The sequence below is a fragment of the Rhipicephalus microplus genome, chromosome 3 (genome assembly GCF_043290135.1).
Source record: "Rhipicephalus microplus isolate Deutch F79 chromosome 3, USDA_Rmic, whole genome shotgun sequence".
NCBI classification, from domain to species: Eukaryota; Metazoa; Arthropoda; class Arachnida; order Ixodida; family Ixodidae; genus Rhipicephalus; species Rhipicephalus microplus.
The window spans coordinates 218,596,121-218,619,326 of NC_134702.1; the positions used below are offsets into that span (position 1 = coordinate 218,596,121).

General features: G+C 44.3%; 1 protein-coding gene across 2 annotated transcripts in view; it reads left to right on the top strand.

Moving 5' to 3' along the window:
* Nucleotides 1-23,206, top strand: part of LOC119177864 (beta-1,4-mannosyl-glycoprotein 4-beta-N-acetylglucosaminyltransferase-like) — a 49,579-nt gene that overhangs the window by 20,834 nt on the left and 5,539 nt on the right. The window contains exon 2 of one of the 2 annotated variants that reach the window (XM_075890719.1): nt 20,722-20,770. The exons of the other annotated variant lie outside the window; for it this stretch is intronic. Within the exon in view, the coding sequence (XP_075746834.1) occupies nt 20,722-20,770 (49 nt within the window). The remainder of the gene's footprint in view (nt 1-20,721; nt 20,771-23,206) is intronic. 2 annotated transcript variants of the gene reach the window in all.

Genomic DNA, 23,206 nt, shown 5'->3' on the forward strand with positions numbered 1-23,206 from the left:
ATACTAGAAAAAAATGTAAATGAATATATGACGTCACTCTCAAACTGGCTTAAACAAAACAAGCTACAGTTAAATGCCAAGAAGACGACATATATTATATTTCGCCCAATAAATAAACATGTTAAATATGACATAAAGATAAGCTTTGACGGGAACATCATAAAACGAGAAAAACATCAAAAATTTCTGGGGGTATGGTTCAGTGAAGACTTAACGTGGAATGTCCACGTTAATCATTTAGTTAGGCAACTTGCGGGAACGGTAGGATGCCTGTACAGAATTGGTTCCCTCATTCCTCAGTGGCTGAAGAAAAATTTGTACAATGCCCTATTCTATTCGAGACTTTGTTACGGCGTACTAGTATGGGGTACCACAACAGCGAAAAATTATAACAAACTTATAATGCTACAAAAGAAAATACTTCGCTGTTATGAAAATTACCAGGGTAGAATAGACCGTTTGCGCACTTCAGTGCTCTTTGATAAACATGAAATCTTAAAGGCAAACCAAATATATTATTTTAAACTGCTTCAAGAGGTACACAAAAATAAGTGGTATAAACAAAAAGAAAATGACCAACGTTATCCTGCAAGAAGAAACTTACAGCGTTTACCGAGAACCAGGACAAATTACGGAAAGCAAACACTGCATTACCAATCAACGCGAATAGTAAATGAATTCCAAAATGGCTTGCAGTTTGACGTCAGCCTAGGGACATTTAAAAAACAAGTTAAAGAAATTTTGATCAAAAAAGAAATAACTTATCATCACTAATCTATATTGTGTAAAAAGAGTAGGTAGAATGTTAATGTTAAGAAAGTAAGTAGTTCATTATGGTATACGATCCATCCATTTTATGTTCCTGCATCTGTATTATGCTAAGTGTATTATATGTTGCTTGTTTTTTTTTATTCCTGTATTTCTTTTGTTAGCGCTCATGTGGTACATGACATGTTAGTTTTTGTTGCTTGTTTGTATCTGCAAAAAAAAAAAAAAAAAAAAAAAAGTGCATCTGTGACGAACTACAGGTGCAGAGGCCTTTGTCAGGCGTATGAAACGCCTTTTGCTTCTGTATCCTTTTTCTTGCCTTTCAAGAAATAAAATAAATTACTACTACTACTACTACTAATGTTTTAGGGGCGAAGCTCTTATTAGTCTGATTCTATCCTGCGTGTGGCATAACCGACCGAGAAAAGAGACGAAAGAAAAAAAGACGCCAGTAGTCTCTCGAACACTACAATACACCGCGCTGTATCATAGAACACACGCAAACTGCAAACTGCTACTCTCTAATTGGCTGCTGCGCGGGTTGTGTCTGGGTGCGCGAGGAAGGAGTGCCTCCCTCAGTTTCCTGGATAGTCGCCGTACGTAGCGGGTCGTTGATGGGCCATGGACAAAGCAGAGCGGCGGGCGCGTCGAAGACGCTTAAGTGCCAACCACTGGCACGCGTATGCACGCGCCTACGCGTCAAAAGCGTCTAGTCGCGCCTGTGAAGAAAAAGGGCGCGGAACCATTGGCATGCGTCAACCGCGTTGACGCCCACGCGTCCAAGGCCGATGCACAATGTTGCTTGACGTTTTGGCTTAGAACTGTCCAAATTGAGCACAGAACGGCACATTCCTAACTGGAACGGGTTTATATGTTTAAGAGGATATGAGAACACGTTAAAAATTGATAGTGCTTCACCCACCACAGTTTAGACTATTTTAGAAGTAACTGACATTCCAGTGCCCAAACTAAATATAGTGGTATTCACCAGAAATCAATATCGGTGCGTGTGTCGCTCCCGTGAATGAACATTCGCGTCTAGCATACTGTACGTCTATCATAGGCGTGTGCAGAGTTCTCCTTAAGGAGGAGGGGGGGGGCAAAAGTTTGTCGCAGTGCCCCCCCTCCATGTAGGGGCTGACTTAGTGCCCCCTCACTATTACTTTAATGTGCTCTCCCCCTCCTCTGTTTAGGGAATGAGGCGGCGGCTGCCCTCCTGATTAGGTTTACAAACCACCGGGTTTTTATACCTGCACTACCAAATTTTTTAACAATATTTTGAATATGCTGTTACCTTCAGTATATATACACATCATATTTTATAGCACTCAACCTAATAATCACGCCTGAAACTTCATGATCTGACAGATTTAAGTCAGTCATAAGACTACAATTGAGGCCAGAGTAGCAGGCTTTCGGCTCATGTGTGTGTTCGACATATCCTCTGATGTAACAAAGCACACCTGGTTCTTATTGATACAACAGATATTCGTCATGAGAAAGGAACCAAACACTGCATAGAATGCCTAGGGGCATTTTCCATAGTCGATATGTGCTCCAATGCAACTAACTGTGCCTGACAGTTTATGATGTGACAGATATCGGTCATATTATTAGAACAGAAACCTTAATGGAAGACTTCGGGACGTTGTCTTTAGTCAAAGTATTCTCTAAAACGACAGACGACACCCAACTGTTTATGAAGTCACAGATATTGGTCATAATATTAGAACTGAAACCTTAATGCAAGACTTCTGGACATTGTCTTTAGTCAAAGTATTCTCTAAAATGACAAACGACACCCCACTGTCCATGAAGTCACAGATATCGGTCATAATATTAGAACTGAAACCTTAATGCAAGACTTCTGGACAATGTCTTTAGTCAAAGTATTCTCTAAAACGACAAACGACACCCAACTGTTCGTGAAGCCACAGTTATCGGTCATAATATTAGAACTGAAACATTAATGCAAGACTTCTGGACGTTGTCTTGGTCAAAGTATTCTCTAAAACGACAGACGACACCCAACTGTTCTTGAAGTCACAGATATCGGTCATTTGATTAGAACTTAAACCTTAACGCAAGATTTCTGAACGTTATCTTTACTCAAAGTATTCTCTGAAACGACAGACGACACCCAATTGTTCATGAAGTCACAGATATCGGTCATAATATTAGAACTCAAACCTTAATGCAAGACTTCAGAATGTTGTCTTTAGTCAAAGTATTCTATAAAAGAACAGACGACACTTAACTGTTCATGAAGTCACAGATATCAGTCATATTATTAGAACTTAAACCTTAATGCAAGATTTCTGGACGTTGTCTTTACTCAAAGTATTCTCTAAAATGACAGACGACACCCAACTGTTTATGAAGTCACAGATATTGGTCATAATAATAGAACTGAAACCTTAATGCAAGACTTCAGGAAGTTGTCTTTAGCCAAAGTATTCTCTAAAACGACAAACGACACCCAGCTGTTCATGAAGTCACAGTTATCGGTCATAATATTAGAACTGAAACCTTAATGCAAGACTTCTGGATGTTGTCTTGGCCAAAGTATTCTCTAAAACGACAGACGACACCCAACTGTTTATGAATTCACAGATATCGGTCATAATATTGGAAGTGAACCCTGTATGGAAGACTTCTGGACGTTGTCTTTAGTGAAAGTATTCTCTAAAATGACAAATGACACCCAACTGTTCATGAAATCATAGATATCGGTCATAATATTGGAACTGAACCCTGAATAGAAGGCTTTTGAACGTTGTCTAAAGCCGAAATGCTCTCCAATGCAACAACCCACACCCTACTCTTCATGATGTGACGGATTTAGGTCATGAGGCGGTAATTGTGCCCTGTGTGGAGGGCTTTTGAATGATACGCGTATTGAAAATATCCTCTAAAGCAAGAAACCGCATCTGGCTCTTAATGATACCACAGATACTGGTCATAAGAATGGAACCAAGCACTACGTAGAATGCATCTGGACATTTCTGTAGTCAAAATATGCTCTAATGCAACTAACTGCATTCGAAACTTTCATGATAAGACGGATGTTGCTCATAGGACTGCAACTGAACCCTGTATGGAAAACTTCTGGACGTTGTCTGTAGTTAAAGTATTTTCTAAAACGACAAACCGCGCATAACTCTTTATGAAGTCGCAGATATCGGCCATAATTCTGGAACTGAACCCTTCATGTAAGGCAGCTAAAATGTTCTCCAATGCAATAAAACACACCCGACACATCATGATGCAACAGATATTAGTGATCAGATTGGAACCGAGCACATTGTGGAACACTTTCAGATGATATACTTATTTATATTCAAGTACGGCAGCCCAATGTGAGGCTACTGCAAAAGTGGCGCACATATATACAAAATGAAAGGATTTAAACAGTAATATCACATTAAGTGTGCCAAGGTAAACAAATATCACTACCCTTGAGTGCACCCCGGTAAAAAAGCAGAGAAATAGAACATTATTATTAAACAAGCGCCTCCAAAAAGCCAGACACACTGGTATTAGGAATCAAACCAAGTAGATCAATCCAGTGTTTGAAAATTTTATTTGAACATGTTAGAGAGCACTACAAATGACTTCTAAGCTGGATGGTGATTGCGGATCAGTGCTGTGTTGAAGGCTTCAGCACTTTGCTGGTAGTTTAAATATCCTTTAAGATCTACAAAATGCATCTGACACTTCTTGATGAGACAGACATTGGTTTTGAGAGTACAGCCAAGCACTGTGGCTTTCACATGTCAATTGTCAAAAAACCCTATAATGCAATAAAGCATGCCCAAAATTTTTGATGGAACAGATACCGATCATAGAATTGCATCAGAGCACCGTACAGAAGTTTTGGCAAGTTTTCCAACAAAGCTGAATAGAATATGCTTAAGTGCATGCATATATATAATCCAAATTGATGCATATACTAAAAAACCGAACAGAAATGAAGCACTCCTTGGAAACACATACAAATATTCAATGTTCGGTGTTCAGTGTTCGAAACCATGGAATAATATCTTCAGCTCATTACAATCTGGAGGAACAGATAAATATTTGCACAGTTCTGAAAGGTCTCATAATTCACATGAGGTACTTTTTGCATTTCTTCTATACAAAGTGCAGTACCATACTAGTGCACCTTCATTCATTCTGTGCATACATGTGGTGATCTTCTCTTCCAACTATCATGTCATCATGCAGCTGATTTCAAATCAGGTGCTTCTCACAAGATTTTCAGTTATCTGTCTAGCTGTAAACAAAACGCGCGTTATATTATAGTAAACTGTAAAACGACGGAGAAGCGCCATTGTATGCCTATTGCTATGAGTATCAGAATGAACTAAAAATTAAGAATGTGTGTGTTAGAATGCCTCCAAACAACGTATGTGCTACTGAGCGTGGCAGAGAAGCAGAAGAAGCGAGAAGTGAAATTGGAGGCAATACCGGCCGCACTTAATCGTGCACCTTTCTTTTTCGATCACCAGAGCAACGCACGCTCGAGTTTCTGTCTTGTACGTGAATGAAAATGAGACCACTGACAGCTGAATGTTTCAGCGTTGGTGGTACCCGACACGAAGTCACCTCCCACTGCTACCAACCAGCGCAAGATTGTTATTATTAGCTTGGCAGCACACGAAAACGATTTGCACCAAAGCCAACAAATGTTTCGGCGTCGTACAATCCGCGAATACACTTCTATAAGTACGTACGTTTTCACATCACCGAAATGTGTTGGCTAGTGCGAGGTTCGCTTTCAGCGATGATGAATACCGATGATGAAAGCAAACACAGTGCAGATAAAAACTCCTCCGTATGAACTACGCGATGTTTCGGGCGTCGTATATGGTGTCTATGTTGCGACGGAAACTACCGTAAAGATTTTTCAGCCGAGGTTCCTCGCATGTGCTGGTACATACAAACTAGACGATAGAGACCTGTGTTGGATGCAGATGACACCGCTCTGAATTGCCTCCGCGGTAGGCGAGGGCTAACGCTCAAACCTTCGAACCTCCGAAGTCTGTTTACACTCGTTTTAGCACAGAAAGTCACAGATCAAAACACAAGAACACCGACATGCTCCTTTCACTCGGCCGACGGTCGCACTCGGGACCGGCGCTAGCATTGCCGGCCGGCATTCGCTGGATTTGTCGGCGTCGCTCGAACTCGGCACGAAACCGCGTCACGCTGGTAGCACTCGCAGTCGTTCGTCGTGTCGTTGTCGTTCTAGATTACGAAGCGGTCATTCAGGAACGTTTGAAGTAGTTTCCGTGCTTGCATCTAGCTCTCGGCTGTGCCTTCGAAGCGGCGGCCATTAGGCATAACGTTACGAGGCGTCGCAGCCTCTGGTTGGTTGGCACGCAGCCCCTGGTTGGTTGGCGCCGCTGTACGCGTGGTGATGTAGCGTATGCGTGCAAAAATATCAATCCCGGCTTGATTCCTCGCGCCTCCTCGCGTATGCCCCTCCGACGCCGACGCCGAGAGGCACATTTCACGCTTTTGACGCGTCGACCCGAGCGTACGTGTGGCAGTGCTTGGCACTTTACGCTCGGCTTTCTTGGCTCGCGTCTCGTCGGCGTTACTCACGCCATCTGCATTATCGAACGCAATCGGACGCCTGGACGCATGCACGGACAGACGAACACACGAACGGGTAAACGGACGGATGCACGCACAGACAGACGGACGCACAAGGAGACAGGCGTGCAAACTGATGCAAGAACGGACGCATCAATGGGCGCACGAACAGACACACGAACCAACACATGGACGAACGCATGGACGGACGGATGGACAGACGGACAGAAGCACAGATGGATGTACGGACGCTTCGCCCTACTCATTATCATGAACTGCCTGGATATGCTGTGATTTTTTATGCTTTCATGTTTGCATATATGACACGTTTCTTTATTAGACTTTCAGTTGTTAGACAACGCTTTTGTCGTGAACATTCTTATGTTTTTGTCCTTTTTGTACACTGATCATGATGAGTGGGAGACCAAGCCCATCCTCGAGGACCTGTAAGACCAGCGAAAACTTGTCACCAGGGCCAAGAATGGAGTCGAAGCCACAGGTTTCCACTAGAAAACCCTCCAACCTTAGGGTGATACCGGGTATTGCTTGGAAAACTGTTTCGAAATAAACGTTTATTTCTCTTTCCGCCTTGCATAGCAGCTGGCTAGGACGATTGATGACCCTTTCCAGTCCACCGGTCCTCTGCACGAGCACGGCGCGGAGACCTACTTTGCTTAGGTTGGTGCGAATTTCCGTATCAGCTTTTTTGTCAAAATGCGCTTGTATCGAAGACACCCATAGGCGAAATTTCAGTTCTGTAATTTCCTTGATTTTCGCCTTTTACCTGTTATATTTCTCGTCAGTCTTCGTGAGGTGAGTCTGTGCAAATTATTTGACGAAGCGTCTCTGATCGGCAGACAACCCAAAAAATGGGCGTACGGCCTTCTTGTAAGTGTGTCGCAGGAAGCCTGCAGGTGTTTTCCACCGGCAGGGGTGAACTACAAGCTTGCTGATCACGAAGCCTAAAAGCAGCAGATTTTCGAACGCAAAGTGGCACTTCTTTGGCTTCACGGTGGGTCTGGAGGTTTTGATTGTTTGAAGTACAGCTTCAAGGCTCCGGAAGTATTCAATGAAGTTGGAGGCACACACAACGACTTCATCCAAGCACACAAGGCATGTGTGGAACTTCAAAACAGTCAGTACTGTATCCGTATGTTATGCATGTCGGGAAGTACCCGGTGCCTGGCAAAGATCAAGGGGCATGACATTTAAAACTAGAAATTGCGATAGGTTTGGTAAAAGCCATATTTGCTTGCTCGCTGTCATCGACTTTGATTTGGCCGTAACCGGTCTTGAGATCCGTCAGCAAAAAGTAGTTCGTGTTGTAGAGCCGATCCAGGACGCTGTGTATTCGTAGGAGACGGTACACGTCGTTCTTCGCGATTTCGTTCATTCGAAAAGAATTGACCCCGGAACGTAGAGTCCTATCTTCCCCCTTGAGTAACACCATGAAAGACGCGAAGTAACTATCGAATGTTTGTACGATGTGGTCCCTTCGTATTTCATCGATTTGTTACTACTTAACAACCACACATTCTGGCGTCACCATTCGGTACTAGTTCTGGCAGAGTGGACGGGCGTAGTCTTCGGTTATTTGGATTATATTTGGCTTATATATAAAGCTCGTGGCTTTTGTCGTATTCGGCAGGAAGACGGAGCACTCTACGCCCGCGTCATGCATATCATGTCCTAAAAAAGATCCGAGACAAGATTTGCATAGTAGATATGTTGCTTATGTTCGCCATGCAGTGACGTTATACATTAAGCGTTTTAACGCCAGAGCGTCAAAGAGCTCGTTGTGTGGAAATTCCCGTGTCGCCATAGTTGGTTGTGAGTGCTAAATCATCACCCTGACCGTGACCAAAAACCAGGAAATAAGCAAATAAAATAAAGAATAAAAAGCTCAGGTTGAAGTGGCAATCGAAGCCACGCATGTGATAAAATCTCTTAGTTTCATAGAAAAATGATATCTATGCTATCAAGTGTAGGAAATAAAAAAAAGTAGTGGAGAATAGTGACTTCCGATGCACTGGGCTGCCTATCCGCGGCATCGTCAATGGTGTGACCTCACGATTGCTGCACTTGGCCAATCGCTGACCGGTCCTGCTTTCTCTGATATTAAGCATCTCAAGAAGCGATAAAGTCTCGTCAGTTTCAATCAACCTGTAACTTTGGAATCGCTCGAAAACGTCAAGGAAATGCCTAAAAATTGTATTTAATTATTCAGACGCAATTATTTTGTAGAGTTAAGTCTTCTTTCGAATACAATTTTCGGCATTTTTCGTAACGCTTCAAAAGAAACATCTTTATAGGCAATATTCTTCTAGATGTTCTGGACCACTGTTCCCGTCGATATATTCTAGGATTGTGAAAAAAATGACATCGAGTGAAGGCTGATGAGTGTGGCAAAGTGTCCGTTTTCCCGTCCGTCCTTCTATCTATCTATATGTGTGACAGACAGACAGACAGACGGACAAACAGACGGACAGAAGGACGGACGTACAGACTGACGCTTCGCCCCATTCAACAGAATTCACTCCGTAGATGTGCTGGATGGACGGTTGTATGGATGAATGTATCCGGCTGTGCCCTTTAGATCAGGTGGTTGCTCATGCCACATAGCCATAATGTTAAGTGTTATCACTGTGTGTTTAAGGATTGAATTTCACTCGCGCCTCGATTGTAGCCACCAGTCAGTTAGCCTACTGGTTATTTCTACTCGTTTGAAGTCTATTTTGCCTTCACTGTCCCTAAACTCAAATGCTTTGAAAAATTCGGCGCCATTATCTTCGACAATAGGGTGGAGCCCTTTACAGAACAATACCGAATGTTCAGTCGTTTCCTCCTCCTCTGCACGCGCACTACATACCGTGTCTATGCCATCGTATTTTGCTCGGTACATCTTGGTCCGCAATACTCCCGTTCTAGCCCCGAACACACAACTATCTCGAGAAATATTGTATATGTTTTCCCTTGCGATTTCCTGCTTAATAGTTGGGTAGGTCTCTAGTGATGATTTCGTAAGCATTCCCATCTTCCACATGTCCCTCTCTGTTTCCATCACCTTCTTCTTAACCGATGTTTCCTTTTGGCTTGGTATTTTGCTGTTGTCTAAATACTTGCTTGACAGTTCTCTAGTTCGCTTCCTCCATTTAGTATCAACATTCTTCATGTACAAGTGGCCTAAAACCTTCCTAGCCCAACGCTCCTCTCCCATTTTTCTCAATCGCTCTTTGAATTCTATCTTGCTGCTAGCTTCCCTGCACTCAAACGATGTCCATCCCATGTCACCCTGTATCCCCTGACTTGGGGTATTCCCGTGTGCTCCCAAAGCAAGTCTACCTAAGCCACGTTGTTTAATTTCCTATCTCGCTTGAACTTCAGACTTCATGCACAAGACCGCCTTCTTCATCAGCGTCATCACCATCGTCGTCGTCGTCGTCGTCGTCGTCGTCGTCGTCGTCGTCGTCGTCGTCGTCATCATCATCATCATCATCATCATCATCATCATCATCATCATCATCATCATCATCATCATCATCATCATCATCATCATCTTCTTCTTCTTCTTCTTCTTCTTCTTCTTCTTCTTCTTCTTCTTCTTCTTCTTCTTCTTCTTCTTCTTCTTCTTCTTCTTCTTCTTCTTCTTCTTCTTCTTCTTCTTCTTCTTCTTCTTCTTCTTCTTCTTCTCCACCACTCACCATTCCACCACTCACCATTTTGGTGGATTATGGCGGTGGAAATGTTGGTGGCACATGGTGTATGGTGGCTATGGTGGAGCGGATGGTGGATGGTGTGCACCAGATGCCGATGCTGGAGCGCGAAGCAGCGTCAGAACAACCGTGACAAGCTGCCACAAAAGATAATAAAAATAATTTTATTAAAAAATGATGTAAAAAGCACCTGCAAAAAAAAAAAAAACTTGCGACAGCGGGGAATTCAACCGGCCCCCTCCGAATTCCGAACTGAGCACACTAACCATTGCGCCATGCTGACTTTTTTTTCTTTATTTCTGGTTAAACTTCACAAACGGGTTGCTAAGATAAATATATTACAATTGACAACGAACAATATAAAAAACTTGAAAATAACTGAGCCCGTCAAGCATTACTATAACACATCACGTCCTAGATTCCTTCATGGTCAGTAGGGCTTCTACCCTTTCTACCCATAAAGGTACACGTTCGTCTGTTCTTACTACCTCTAGTAATCTTGAGATGCTTTCTTTAAAATACTCTCTTGCTGGTCTTCTGTCTGGGTCACAATGAAATGCAGCCATTCTAGAGCACCGTATACTATGCAAGGCAGTCATCCCGATAAAAGCGAAAGGTAATCCATCCTCATTCTCTATTGCCAAATACCTGATCCCATGAGGGTCTAACGGAAACTCTTTTTTGATTGTCCTTTGTAATACGTCCCAAAAATAAACTCCTTCCCAACAGTGCAGAAAAACATGGTCAATAGATTTTGGTTTCTTACAGATTAGACAGTGAGAGCCCCAAAGCATATCAAACCCACGCTCCTCTAGGAAGGTTCTTACAGGAAGTGTTCCAGTGTGTAATTTCAAAAAGAACGTTTTCGCACTTGAAGCTTCTGGCATTTTTTTTACCTCGTTTAAGTACATTCTGAACCTTGCGTGCTGTATATAGCGCTCTGTACAGCGGGATGGGAAGAAACGTGTCACATAAATCTTGCACAGTTTTTTCTTTCCAACAGACCACAGGTAGTCAGTTGAATAACGAACACACATAAACCGCACGTTGGCCACAACTTCCTTCATGTATCCTTGCACAGCCCCTGTGGTAGCATGAGTGCTCCCAACAAACTCGGGCAACAGTCTACTTAGTCTTGTTTGACACACTGTTAGTAGGAAAGGATCTATTGTCTCCCGAAAAAAGAAAAACCTATTTACTAACTGCTTGATAAACAGATGTCCTAGCCCAAGGCCTCCACACTTCACCCGTCTAAACAAATTCGAGCGACTGCAACTTTCCCAGTTAGACCCCCACACAAATATTGCAAACACCCGATGTAATTTTTGCACATTGACCCGGGAACAGTACAGCACTTGCATCACATATCACAGCTTAGACACAAAAAACCAGTTGCATGCAGTGGCCCTAGCAAACATGGATAGATAGGTTGCATTTCACCTATTCGCTTTCTCTTTAATTTCTTTCGTTTGCTGTGTCCAATATTCATCCGTACTTTTGTATGACTCGAGCGGTACTCTGAGATATTTAGCTGGCGTTCTTGTCCATTTAATAGCTGCAAAAAATTCTGGTGTTGAAGGCCAATATTCATGCCAGAAGCCGAGGCATTTACCCCAGTTTATGTGGCTTCCTGTAACTTCGGCGAAAGATTTAGAAACTCTGATGGATTCTTCAATACCCTCATAGGAAGTGCTACAAATCGCAACATCATCAGCGTATGCGAGTAGGTTTACCTCTGAAGATTGTACTCTGAATCCATTAATGATGTAAGTCTGCAATATCGACTGACATAAAGTTTCAATATAAATGCAAAACAACAGTGGACTAACAGGGCAAAGTTGACGCACTGAGCTCCTAATTCTAATGGGGGGGGGGCAATGCCTTGTTGATAATTAGTTTCGTACTACCATTCCGATATGCCATGGCTACTCCGTCAATAATTATCTTACCAACATTAATGTGCTTTAATACTGCAAACAAAAGAGCGTGGGCAACGCAATCAAACGATTTCTCCAGATCTAGCTGGAGTATGGCCACTCGAGCTTGACTGGTGTCAACACATTCGAGCACGAATCGCATTTTATGAACGTTTGTAACTATGAACCAACCTTTGATTCCACACGTTTGATGTGGACCAACGATATCTTTTATTACTGACTGAAGTCTAGCCGCCAAAATTTTCATTTATATTTTGTAGTCTACGTTTGTCAGTGCGATTGGCCTGTACGCTGTGACGTGCCTGAGCTTTTCAACCTCGTCTGTTTTCGGAATCAGAACGGTACGCAATTCACCAAAGGATGGTGGTAATTTCTTTTCCTCATATGCCTCATTTAAAATGCCCGCAAGTATTGAAGACAATTCACTTTTAAAACATTTGTACCACTTGGCATAAAGACCATCTGGTCCTGGGTGGTGGTGGTGAAAACATTTAATAACCATTAAATGGTTACAGAGAGGTGATTGGGTTGGGGCCTTATTGGCCTCCTACCCTCACAGCACTAGGTGGAACCCCTATTCCGGGGCTCCATTGGCAAGCAACGCCGCCCGCGCACGTTGAACCAGAGCCTCTTGGGCCTTCAGGTCTTGACAGCCGAGCAGGGCCGCCTCCCAGTCCTCTCTCGTGGGATTGGGGTTGGGGGGGATAGATGGATTAGACTGGCACGCCCAGACGATGTGAAAGGTGTCAGCCACCTCACCACAGAACTGGCACGTGCCATCAAAGGATGAATTGAAATGTTTTAGCACCGCCGGGCACAGTACAGTATTGGTAAACAGTTTTAAAAGGAGGCGCTCGTCAGCGCGATGCAGTCCCTTACAAGGGTCTGGATAGCGCCGGTGCTCCTCCTTGTAGTAATTGGTAATATCTTTGAATGAAAGGGCCGAATTGTCTGATTGCGAGTAGGCTTCCAAAGACAGGGAGATAGCCCGGGAAGAGAGTGCGCGGGCGGCCTGATCGGCCTGTTCGTTACCCCTGAGTCCTTGGTGACCGGGTGCCCAAACCAGATTTCGCGGAGTTGGATTAACGTATCGGCAGCTAGGTTCCAGTATGCGCTGAGCAAGCGGTGAAGCCCACCCTAGCTGATAGTTCCGACAGGCCCCTCGTGAGTCGGTGATGATATGTTTAGAAGAGGGATAGGTGAGAGCCTGGAGATTTCCCGGGATTTACCTTATCAATCGCCCGTTCAACTTCAGATGCAGATATAGATAATTCTAAAGCGTTTTCACTTCCTCACTCGCTTGCGGCATGCATGCTAAATATTCTTCTTTAAATATATCTAGGTTTACCTGTCTACACACAAAAAGGTTTTCAAAATGACTTGAAAACACGGATAAAATGCTGACCGTATCAGTTACATCATGACCATCCTTCTCTATTTTTTCAATATGATTCCGTCGAGCGTTCGTTTTCTCCCCCCCCCTAACGCTCTTTTGGTTGGAGTCTCTCCAGCCGCTAAAGCCTCAGCCCTAGCACGGACGAGTGCACCGCGGTAGCGTTCCTCGTCATGCAGTGCAAGTTTCTGCCTAATATTGCATATGTCAATTTTATACTCTCCCGGTTGTTTGCACTCCAAGTCTATTAGTCTTTCTTAAGTCTTTCGGAGTTCTTTTTCTTTCTTTTTTCTTTCGTAACTCAATGTGCAAGAACGATCAATGGCTTTTATTTTTATTCGCTGCTTGAACTCTTCCCATTGTTCTGCAAGTTTAGCTTCATCATTCATTTTTATTTCATTGATGCAGTTCATTACCTGATCTAAGAAATATTCGTCAGTGATCAAAGTGGAATTCATCTTCCACAGCTCCCATGAGAAAGTTCCACCTTTTGTTTTCTCACCCATATCACATTTAACTAAACAATGATCACTGAAGTGTATTGGGTAGACAGCATATGTCTTACAGTGGGCTATTAATTCAAGCGACACGTAAATGCGATCAAGGTGCGCCTGGCTATTCCCCTGAAAATGCGTGAAACGCACATCCTGCGTTCCCTCCATACAGCTGCCCACGTCTTCTAAATCGAATTCAGTAACTACGTCCACTAGCGTCCTACTACTTTTATCGTAAAGGGCGCGTCCGTTTGCTCAATCTCGCCCGTTGAGGACATAGTTAAAATCACCAAGTATTACATATTTTGTTTCCAAAGTGTAGTGCTGCTTTAGGCTTAAAAAAAGTTATCGCTCCTCGCAAATGGTTGGTGCATAAATACACGCTAAACGCCACTGACAATCATTGAATACAAAATCACAGGAAACCAATCTACCAGACGGGCAAGAGAAGATATCTTGCACTACCAGACCCGGTAACTTCTTAATGAACAAAACACAGCCTGCAGACGTGCCTATTGCTTGACTTACAATTGCGCAGTAACGCGCCGTAAACCTAAGCACCATGCCCTGGGTCTCCTCCTCACCATCTACTTTTGTTTCTTGTACAGCTAGCATATCCAGATTATGACCCACGAGCAGCCTGTATACTTGGCTCTGTTTCCGCTTGGCGGCAAGACCTCGAACATTTAACGTTGCCACTCTAAGTTTCAGTGCAAAAGCCATGTCTACACAGTGAAGAAGTTAGCCCGGGGCATGATGCTTACCTTCAGCGTCTAGCATAGAGCTAGACATCTTCGGAGCCTCCAGGTGGACCCGTGCCACTGGAGGACAAAGGTGGCCAATGTTTGTCCAATATTGGGTTGGGACGCAGCCTTGTGATGCTGCGTCTGAACGAAGTCACCTTCGCAGGTAGCCCCTCTTTATGCTTTTCACTGGACACCTCACGCCGTCCTGCAGACTGCTCGCGGGGTCTTTTGCTTGACGCCCCACCACTGATACTCTCGCACGACACTGGAAGTTCGGTTTATTCCACCGGCTAAGGCTCCTTCGATGGGGTTCTTGTGAAGCCTTCTTCGGTTTGGCCGGCTGGCTCTTTAGTAACCTCCCCAGATTCTATGTCTGCTTGGGCTGTTGGTTCATCACCACCAGTCGGTGTGGCGGTACCTGTTGAAGCCTCTGGGTTCACCACGTCGCCTTCACCTTTCGCCGCGTCTTCAGCGTCGGTCACGTCCATCATCAACTCTGCTGTGTCTTCACCTTCAGCTGATCCTATAGTCGATGCGTACGTGCGCATGCACGCGTCTTCGCTGTGGCCAAACCGCCGAGAACGCGAGCATCGGGGTACCTTATACTCTCTTCTAACGTGGCCGGTACCTTGGCAGTGCAGACACTGCATTGGCCGACCAGGTGCAACCACAAGTGCCAGTTCACCAGCCATCTTGATTTGATGCGGGAGATCTTCAACCTTCACGCTACTCTTGAGCTTAAGAAGCACAGTCCGTGTGGTGGACCCCTTGTCACTCACTCCTTGAACACGCTAATTCTCCCTGGTGACTTGTACGACCTTCCCATAAGCCGCCAACGCCGTTCGCACGTCTTCATCGTTGACGCCATACAGCAGCCAATGAAGACGCAGCCGCACCTGCTAATCCTGGGGGTCTACGATGATGCAGTGTCGACCGTTGGCTTTAAGCTCCTTCACGTCCAGCAAGCGTCTCGTAGTGTCCGCGTTGTTCATGGTGACTGCCCAGACATGATTTATCTGGTAGGCCCCCAGTGCCAACACCTCCGGCAGCAGTCCTGTAGGTCCGAGCGCGTCTCTGAAATCTTCTACTCGATACGGTCTGCCACGCACATCCCCGTGTAAAAACACAGTGTTTTGCGCGACGCGTCCCTTGGGCAGTGGTGGCAAAATTATCTCGTATCCTGCGTCTTGCTCTTCGCTCATCCTGTTACCGCGGCTAGCATGTGCCGCAAACGCCGCTCCTACGGAGCACATGATTCTTGCGTCCGACGCGCGTGAGTGCCGACGAAAGAATGATGCGCCACGCCGACAGATGGCGATGTGGGTGTAAAAGCGGTAGTCAACTGATGAAGTCACTGTTTAACTTCAGTTCTGTTTGTTGTTTACTCGGGAGGGACGGGATCTGCATCTGCTAAAATTTGCACATTTGATAAATACAAACAACTGCTGCCTGTAACAATTGTCACTGCGATAATGGCAACAGCACCATGTTTTTGTTACAATTTACAACGGTAAGGGAAAAAAACAACTCAGTTCACTAAGGAGCAGGTAGAGTTTATCGGTGGTTACTGCCAAGCTTATTATTCGTTTCTCGCTCCTTCCAAAGAGCGATATTAGTTCAGGCTTTATGACGCTTCTATGCTCATTTGATAGATACGCCCACACAATTGATTCTGATGTTTTTCGCGCAACGCAGAGCGCAGTCGTGCCAGCGCACCGCTGTTGTTCTGTCGTTAGGAACAACTACATAACGGCTTGGCGAAAACGAAAGCAGTGCGCCAGAAATATTATTCTATCATATTAGTTCAGTAAGCATACAAATTGACGTGTCTATGCTCTCGCATAAGAGCCAGTGAAGCGCCGGCGAGTGCGACCGGGGGATGTCAGTGAGGAGAGGTGTACCGTTGGTGGAAGTGCTGAAAGCGCGTCGCATCGATGTTTGTTGCTTCTTGCGCGGACACCGTTCACAATAAAAAAGGCTTCTTTTAGGGTAAATGATGCCACAGCTGTGCTGTATTGTCATTTTTACTCGTCAAAATTGTGTATTCTGAAAGCCAGAAGCGCTGAAAACACTTGTACGGGCTCGGTCGGTATGACTAACATTTGGTGGAAAGCATGGTGGTAGAACAGAGGGGTAAAAAACAAATTTGATGGGGATTATCTCGACGCATGTCGAAACGGAAAGTTTATGCATATTTGCACGCACTTTGTTAACTTAAAGTTACGGCTCAAACAATAGAGTGTGCAAGAATTACCAGAGTTGCGTTTCTAGCGTGGCGACATCGAGGGACCACTGTGTTCTTGTCTAACATTGATAGGGGCGATTGCGAACTGGAGCCCATTTATTGGTCGACAACTGTGCGCCGATGTAAAACATTTACTGTCAAGTTCACAGTGACAATTCTAGTCTTCTAAACATCACAAAAAGAAACACATCATGGATGTCGAACTGATGTAAGTACGTGCGCGAAATGTAAACATATTCCCGGCCGCATATTCTATGCTCCGCAAAAATTGAAGCGCTGTTGACACCACAGGAATAAAGAAAGCATAATGAGCAGCGTTGGTTTCTTTTGACCGTAAACATATATCTCTGCGCATTCAAGAATGAAACACTACAAATAAGTGATTTCGCATACTGATTTCGCATCATGCCACCATCATCCACCAAGCTTCCACCATGCCCCGCATCCACCTTGCTCACCAAGCCTTCCACCAAACACGTTTTGCCTCGCCACCATGAGCCGACATCTTACACCGTCACCACTATTGGCTCGGCACCACCACCACCACCACCATCTGCCACCATTTTTTCCACTCTAGCCGTCCTCAGCCGGCATTTCCCATCGTCACCACCATCGGCTCGCCACCACCACCACCATCTGCCATCATTTTTTCCACTTTCACCGTCATCAGCCGTTATGCTCACTACAGTTTCCACCATATCCACTAATATTCCCACCCATATCCACTATTCTTTCCATCACATCCACCAACAATTCCAGCATCCACCAACCCAGGATTTTCAATAGGGTTCTTCTTGTTCTTCTTTTTCGTCGTCGTCATCATCATCATCATCATCATCGTCAGCCTGACTACGTTCACTGCAGGACAAAGGCCTCGCCCATGTTCTGCCAGTCAACTCGGTTTTGTGCTTGCTGCTGCCAATTCATACCCGCAAACTTCTTAATCACGTCTGCCCACCTAACCTTTTGTCTCCCTTTAACCCGCTTGCCTTCTCTGGGAATCCAGTTAGTTGTCCTTAATGACCAGTGGTTATCCTGTCTACGTGCTTTATGCCCGGCCTATTTCCATTTCCTTTTCTTGATTCCAACTATTATATCCATAACCCCGGTTTGTTCTCTGATCCACTCTACTCTATTCTTGTCTCTTAAGGTTACACCTACCATTTTACTTTCCATTGCTCTCTGAGTCATTCTCAATTTTAGCTGAACCCTCTTTGTAAGTCTCCAGGTCTCTGCTCCGTAGCTAAGTACCGTCAAAATGCAGCTTTTCTATACCCTCCTCTTGAGGGATAGTGGCAATCGACCTGTCATGATTTGAGGGTGCTTGCGAAATGTGCTCCACCCCACTCTCATTCTTCCAGTTACTTCAATATCGTGGTACGACTCCGCGGTTATTACCTGCCCAAAGTAGATAGTCTTTTAAAACTAGAAGTGCACTATTACTTATCTCGAAGCGCTTCTGTTTTCCGAGGTTGTTGTACATTACTTTCGTTTTCTAAAGGTTATTTTAAAACCCATCTTTCTGCTCTCCTTGTCTGACTCCGTAATCATCAGTTGCAGTTCGTCCACAGAGTTACTCAGCAATGCAATGTCATCGGCGAAGTGCAGGTTACTAAGGTACTCTCCAGTAACTCATGCCTAACTGTTCCCATTCTAGGCCTCCGAAAACCTCCTGTAAACACGCGGTAAATAGCATCTGGGAGATTGTATCCCCCTTCCTTACATCCTCCTTGATTGGAATTCTGTTGCTTCCTTTATGAAGCAATAAGGTAGCTGATGACCCCCTGCAGATTTCTTCAGGATGTTTATATATGCTTCATCGACGCCCTGATTTCACAGTGTCTGCATGACTGGTGATATTTCCACTGAATCAAACGCCTTGTCGTTACCTATGAAAGCTATGTGTAGTGGTTGGCTATATTCTGGGCATTTCTCTATTACCTGATTGATAGTATGAATGTGGTCGATTGTTGAGTAGCCTGTTCGAAATCCTGCTTGTTCCTTCAATGGTTGATTGAATTCTAATGTTTTCTTAACTCTGTTAGCAATTACCTTTGTAAATAGCTTGTATGCTACGTAGAGCAAGCTGATTGGCCTGTAATTCTTCTAATCCTTGTCATCTCCTTTCTTATGTATCAAGATGATGTTAGCATTCTTCCAAGACTCTAATACTCTTCTCATCAGGAGGCACCTCGTAAACAGGGTGGCTAGTTTTTCTAACACAATGTGCCCTCCATCGTTCAGCAGATCTGACGTTACCTGGTACTAACCAGCAGGTTTAGCTCTTTGCATGCTCTCCAAGGCTTTTCTGACTTCTATCATTACTGGTGGGGTGCCATCTGGGTTATTGTTAGTTCTTATAGTATTAAGTTCGGTGTTGTCCCGGTTACTGTACAGGTCTCTGTAAAACTCCTCCGCTATTTTAACTATCCTATTCATATTGGTAGTTACTTTGCCTTCTTTGTCCCTTAGTGCATGCATCCGATTTCTGCCTATCCCAAGTTTCCTCTTCACTTCTTTGACGATCCCTCCGTTTTTCAGAGCATGTTCAATTTTCGCCATGTTATACCTTCGTACGTCAGATACCTTGAGCTTATTAATTAACGTCGAAAGCTCTGCCAGTTCTGTTTTGTCTGTTGTACTTGAAACTTTCGTAATTTGACGCTTTTTAATGAGGTTCTTTGTATCCTGGGACTGCTTGCCGAACGTTAAGCCCGGTACCATGACACCTCTCCGAATCCCTCTCACAGCGTCATACCTATTGTAGTTCCACAGTGCCCTAATTTTCATTACATCTGCATTCCTGGTGCCCTTAGTCATTACGTATATTTCGGGCTCCCTTAGATACTCAGCCCCGTTATTTATACATACGTCCAAATATTTGTATTTGTCCACCATTTATAGCATAACTTCCAGTATCTTATGCTCACTGTCTTTGTTATTATTGAAAATTATGATTGCCTATTTTCCCTTGCAGAACTTCAAATTTAAGCTATTTCCCTCATTACCACACATGTCTATTAATCCCCACAGATCTTCCTTGTTTTCGGCTACTATTACTATATCATCTGCATGCATCAATGCTGGTAATGACTGTTCAATGTGTTTTTCTTACTTGGTAAAACAGAGGCTGAAGCGAGTCGACTTTCCTCTAATTTGGCTTCTAGTCCCTGGAATTACAGCATAAGTAACATAGGTGACAAGGGACATCCCTGTCGAATCCCATGTTGTACCTTCATAAGTTCAGATACCTGTTCTTTCCATTTGATAACTACCATGTGACTTTTATAGATATCCTTTAGAAGATTAGTTATTCTGTCTTCCACATCTAGTGTGTCGAGTATTTCCCACAAGTCTTCTTGAATCACACTATCGTAAGCTCCCTTGATATCTAGAAATGCCAGCCACAAGGGCCTGTGTTCTTTTTCTGGTATTTCTATACACTGCATCAATGAAGACAGATTGTCCTCCAACCTCCTTCGTTTACGCAACCCATTTTGTATTTCTCCCAGCACACCCTCATTCTTCACCCATGTCTGTAAACTTTCCTTTACTATCTGCATCACCAGCCTGTAAACTACTGATGTCACTGTTGTAGAACGGTAGTTGTTGATATCTGCTTTGTCACCCTTTCCATTATACATCATGCTCATCCTGCTTAGTTTCCACTCATTGGGAGCTTCACCATTCATTATTATTTTTCTCGCTGGCTCTCTTAATGTTTGCTGACAGTTTGGTCTTAGTTTATTTATTAACATGATTAGGATGCCTTTCGGGCCTGTTGATGCACTATTAGAACCCCTTTTTTTTCTGCCCTTTCCCAGTGTCGTTGTCCCAGTGGAGCCACTGAGATAATTGATTCATCCTCATCAGGTACGGTGCATGCAGCGTTTTCTTGGTGTTTATATTTTTCTATCATCACTGTTTTATATATTCCCTTGCCGTATTCTTTTCTAGTCTGGCCCCTTGAACTGTAGTTATAAACCTCTGTTTCATGCTTGTCTCATTACTCCGACAATTGAGACAGTTCCAAAACTTTTCAGCTGTCTTTCAATTCTTTTTGTTTTTGTTCACTTCCGCCATCCATTTGGCCCCCTTTTTTTCTAATCTTGTCACTGATTAAATTGGACGCTTCTCTATTGCAGCTCAAAAAGTCATCATATTTTCTTTTGACATAATCTTCCAGTTCACCACTCTGTTTAGCATGCTTGTGTCTTCCTGACGTCTTAGTACGGCTCTCTTGACTTCCTTATCCCACCAGCTCTGGGGTTTGTGTCTTATTTTCCCGGTTTATTTGACTCGTTCTTTAGCAAGCTCAAACTCAAATAATCGAGTTATATTTGTGTACGTTCACTTTGTTTTAGTATCCTCGGTGATTATTTTGTCAATCTCTTTAGTTGCTTGGGAAGGGAAAACAGCGCAAAAATATAGACAAGGACAGAGAAAGAGACGACGCATCTGTGTCGTCTCTTCCTTTGTCCTTGTCTGTATTTTTGCACTGTTTTTCCTTCCCAAGTATGAACCACCAACTAGCCCAACTTTCGCTATTATTGCTCTTTAGTTGCGATTTTATTTGCCTTTATGAATAAATATTACCATATAGTTGCTCATAATGCCACCTTTACAACTTAATTTCTCTTCCAAGACTCAGCTTGATACGTTTGTGATCACTACCTAAGCTTCTGGACCCACATTTATCTACGCTCATCACCCTTAGCCGATCATAGCCCCGCCGCGGTGGTCTAGTGGCTAAGGTACTCGGCTGCTGACCCGCAGGTCACGGATTCAAATCCCGGCTGCGGCGGCTGCGTTTCCGACGAAGGCGGAAATGTTGTAGGCCCGTGTGCTCAGATTTGGGTGCACGTTATAGAACCCCAGGTGGTCGAAATTTCCGGAGCCCTCCACTATGGCATCTCTAATAATCACATGGTGGTTTTGGGACGTTAAACCCCACAAATCAATCAATCAATTAGCCGATCACACATCCCATGTGACAATATTGCGTAATCTATAATCGGCTGCAGCCTTCCCACCTCCCATGTTATCTGCCCTTCGCGTTTCTCGGTGCTGTTGCAAATGAATAAATCATGCCTTGCACACATATCCATTAGCATTCTGCCTGTTGGGTCAGTACATACATCTATATCCCCGACGTGCGCATTCATATTTCCTAATATTGTTACGGGGATTACGAACACACGGAGAAGAGAAACGAGTGCATTTTCAATATTTACAAGTAGGTGTGATACCCCGGGGCTACCAGAAGAGGCCTCTATGACTCCTTTGGAGACAATATTCTCGACTTATCGTTGTATGACCTGGCGTTCGGACTGGGAAACACGATATGGTCGCCGTCTAACAGGACTAGCATCGCCGGTATGTATTTGATGACGCACGATCGACGTTTGACCTAAAGGGCAGTCATCGATGTCGAAAATATCTCAGTAGGTGGTCAGAACGTGGTGGAGTTGCGCAGCCTGACAGGGCAGAAGATCCGGGGCAATCATCATCGTGATTTCGTCGGTAGGTGCGGTTGCCCAGCTGGCTACAATATGGGATGAGCAGTCTTCAGGGTCTAATGCCATGATGTTACATGCATCAAGTGGGGAAACGTGGGCTACCGAAATGCGTTGCGAGAGAACTTGGGTTCAACTACTAAAGTTGAGGAGTGGAAGCTGAACGTAGTTGTCCACGACAGTCACGATGGTATGCGGTACAGCAACACTTCGGGCCAAGAGCACATCCACTAATGGAGACACTATGTAGTCACCGTCAGGAAGCGCTGGTGATATAGTTAAGGCCACACACGTGGTTGCTTGCGGTGACAGCCGAACATAATCAACAGCGCACGCGACGGTAAGGACAGCGCAGCCCCAAGTCGAGGCAGTTGAAGTTGGAGAACACTGGTTGCACAGTCGATGAGAGCGGCATGAGTGGACAAGAAATCCAATACAAGAATCGGGTAATTGAAGCACTGCTCAATAACTGCAAAGAGAACAGATATGAACTGATCGGTGATTGTGATGCGTACTGTGCACATTCCTGTGATGGCAAGACTTCTTCCGTCGGCGACACGAATAACCAGGAGCAGCCGGTGTGAGCACTTTCTTCAGGCGGCGACGAAGTCAGGCACTCATCACAGAAATATGCGCCCCGGTGTCAATAAGCGCAGAAACAGCCAGGCCGCCTTAACGTCGACGCCAATCAAATTTCGTCGTGTCGGCAGTACAAGAAGAGGCTTTGAGGTCGGTATCAAGGATGCAGATTCACCTCTAAGAGCTGCACCGCGTAGTTTCCCCGATGAGGATA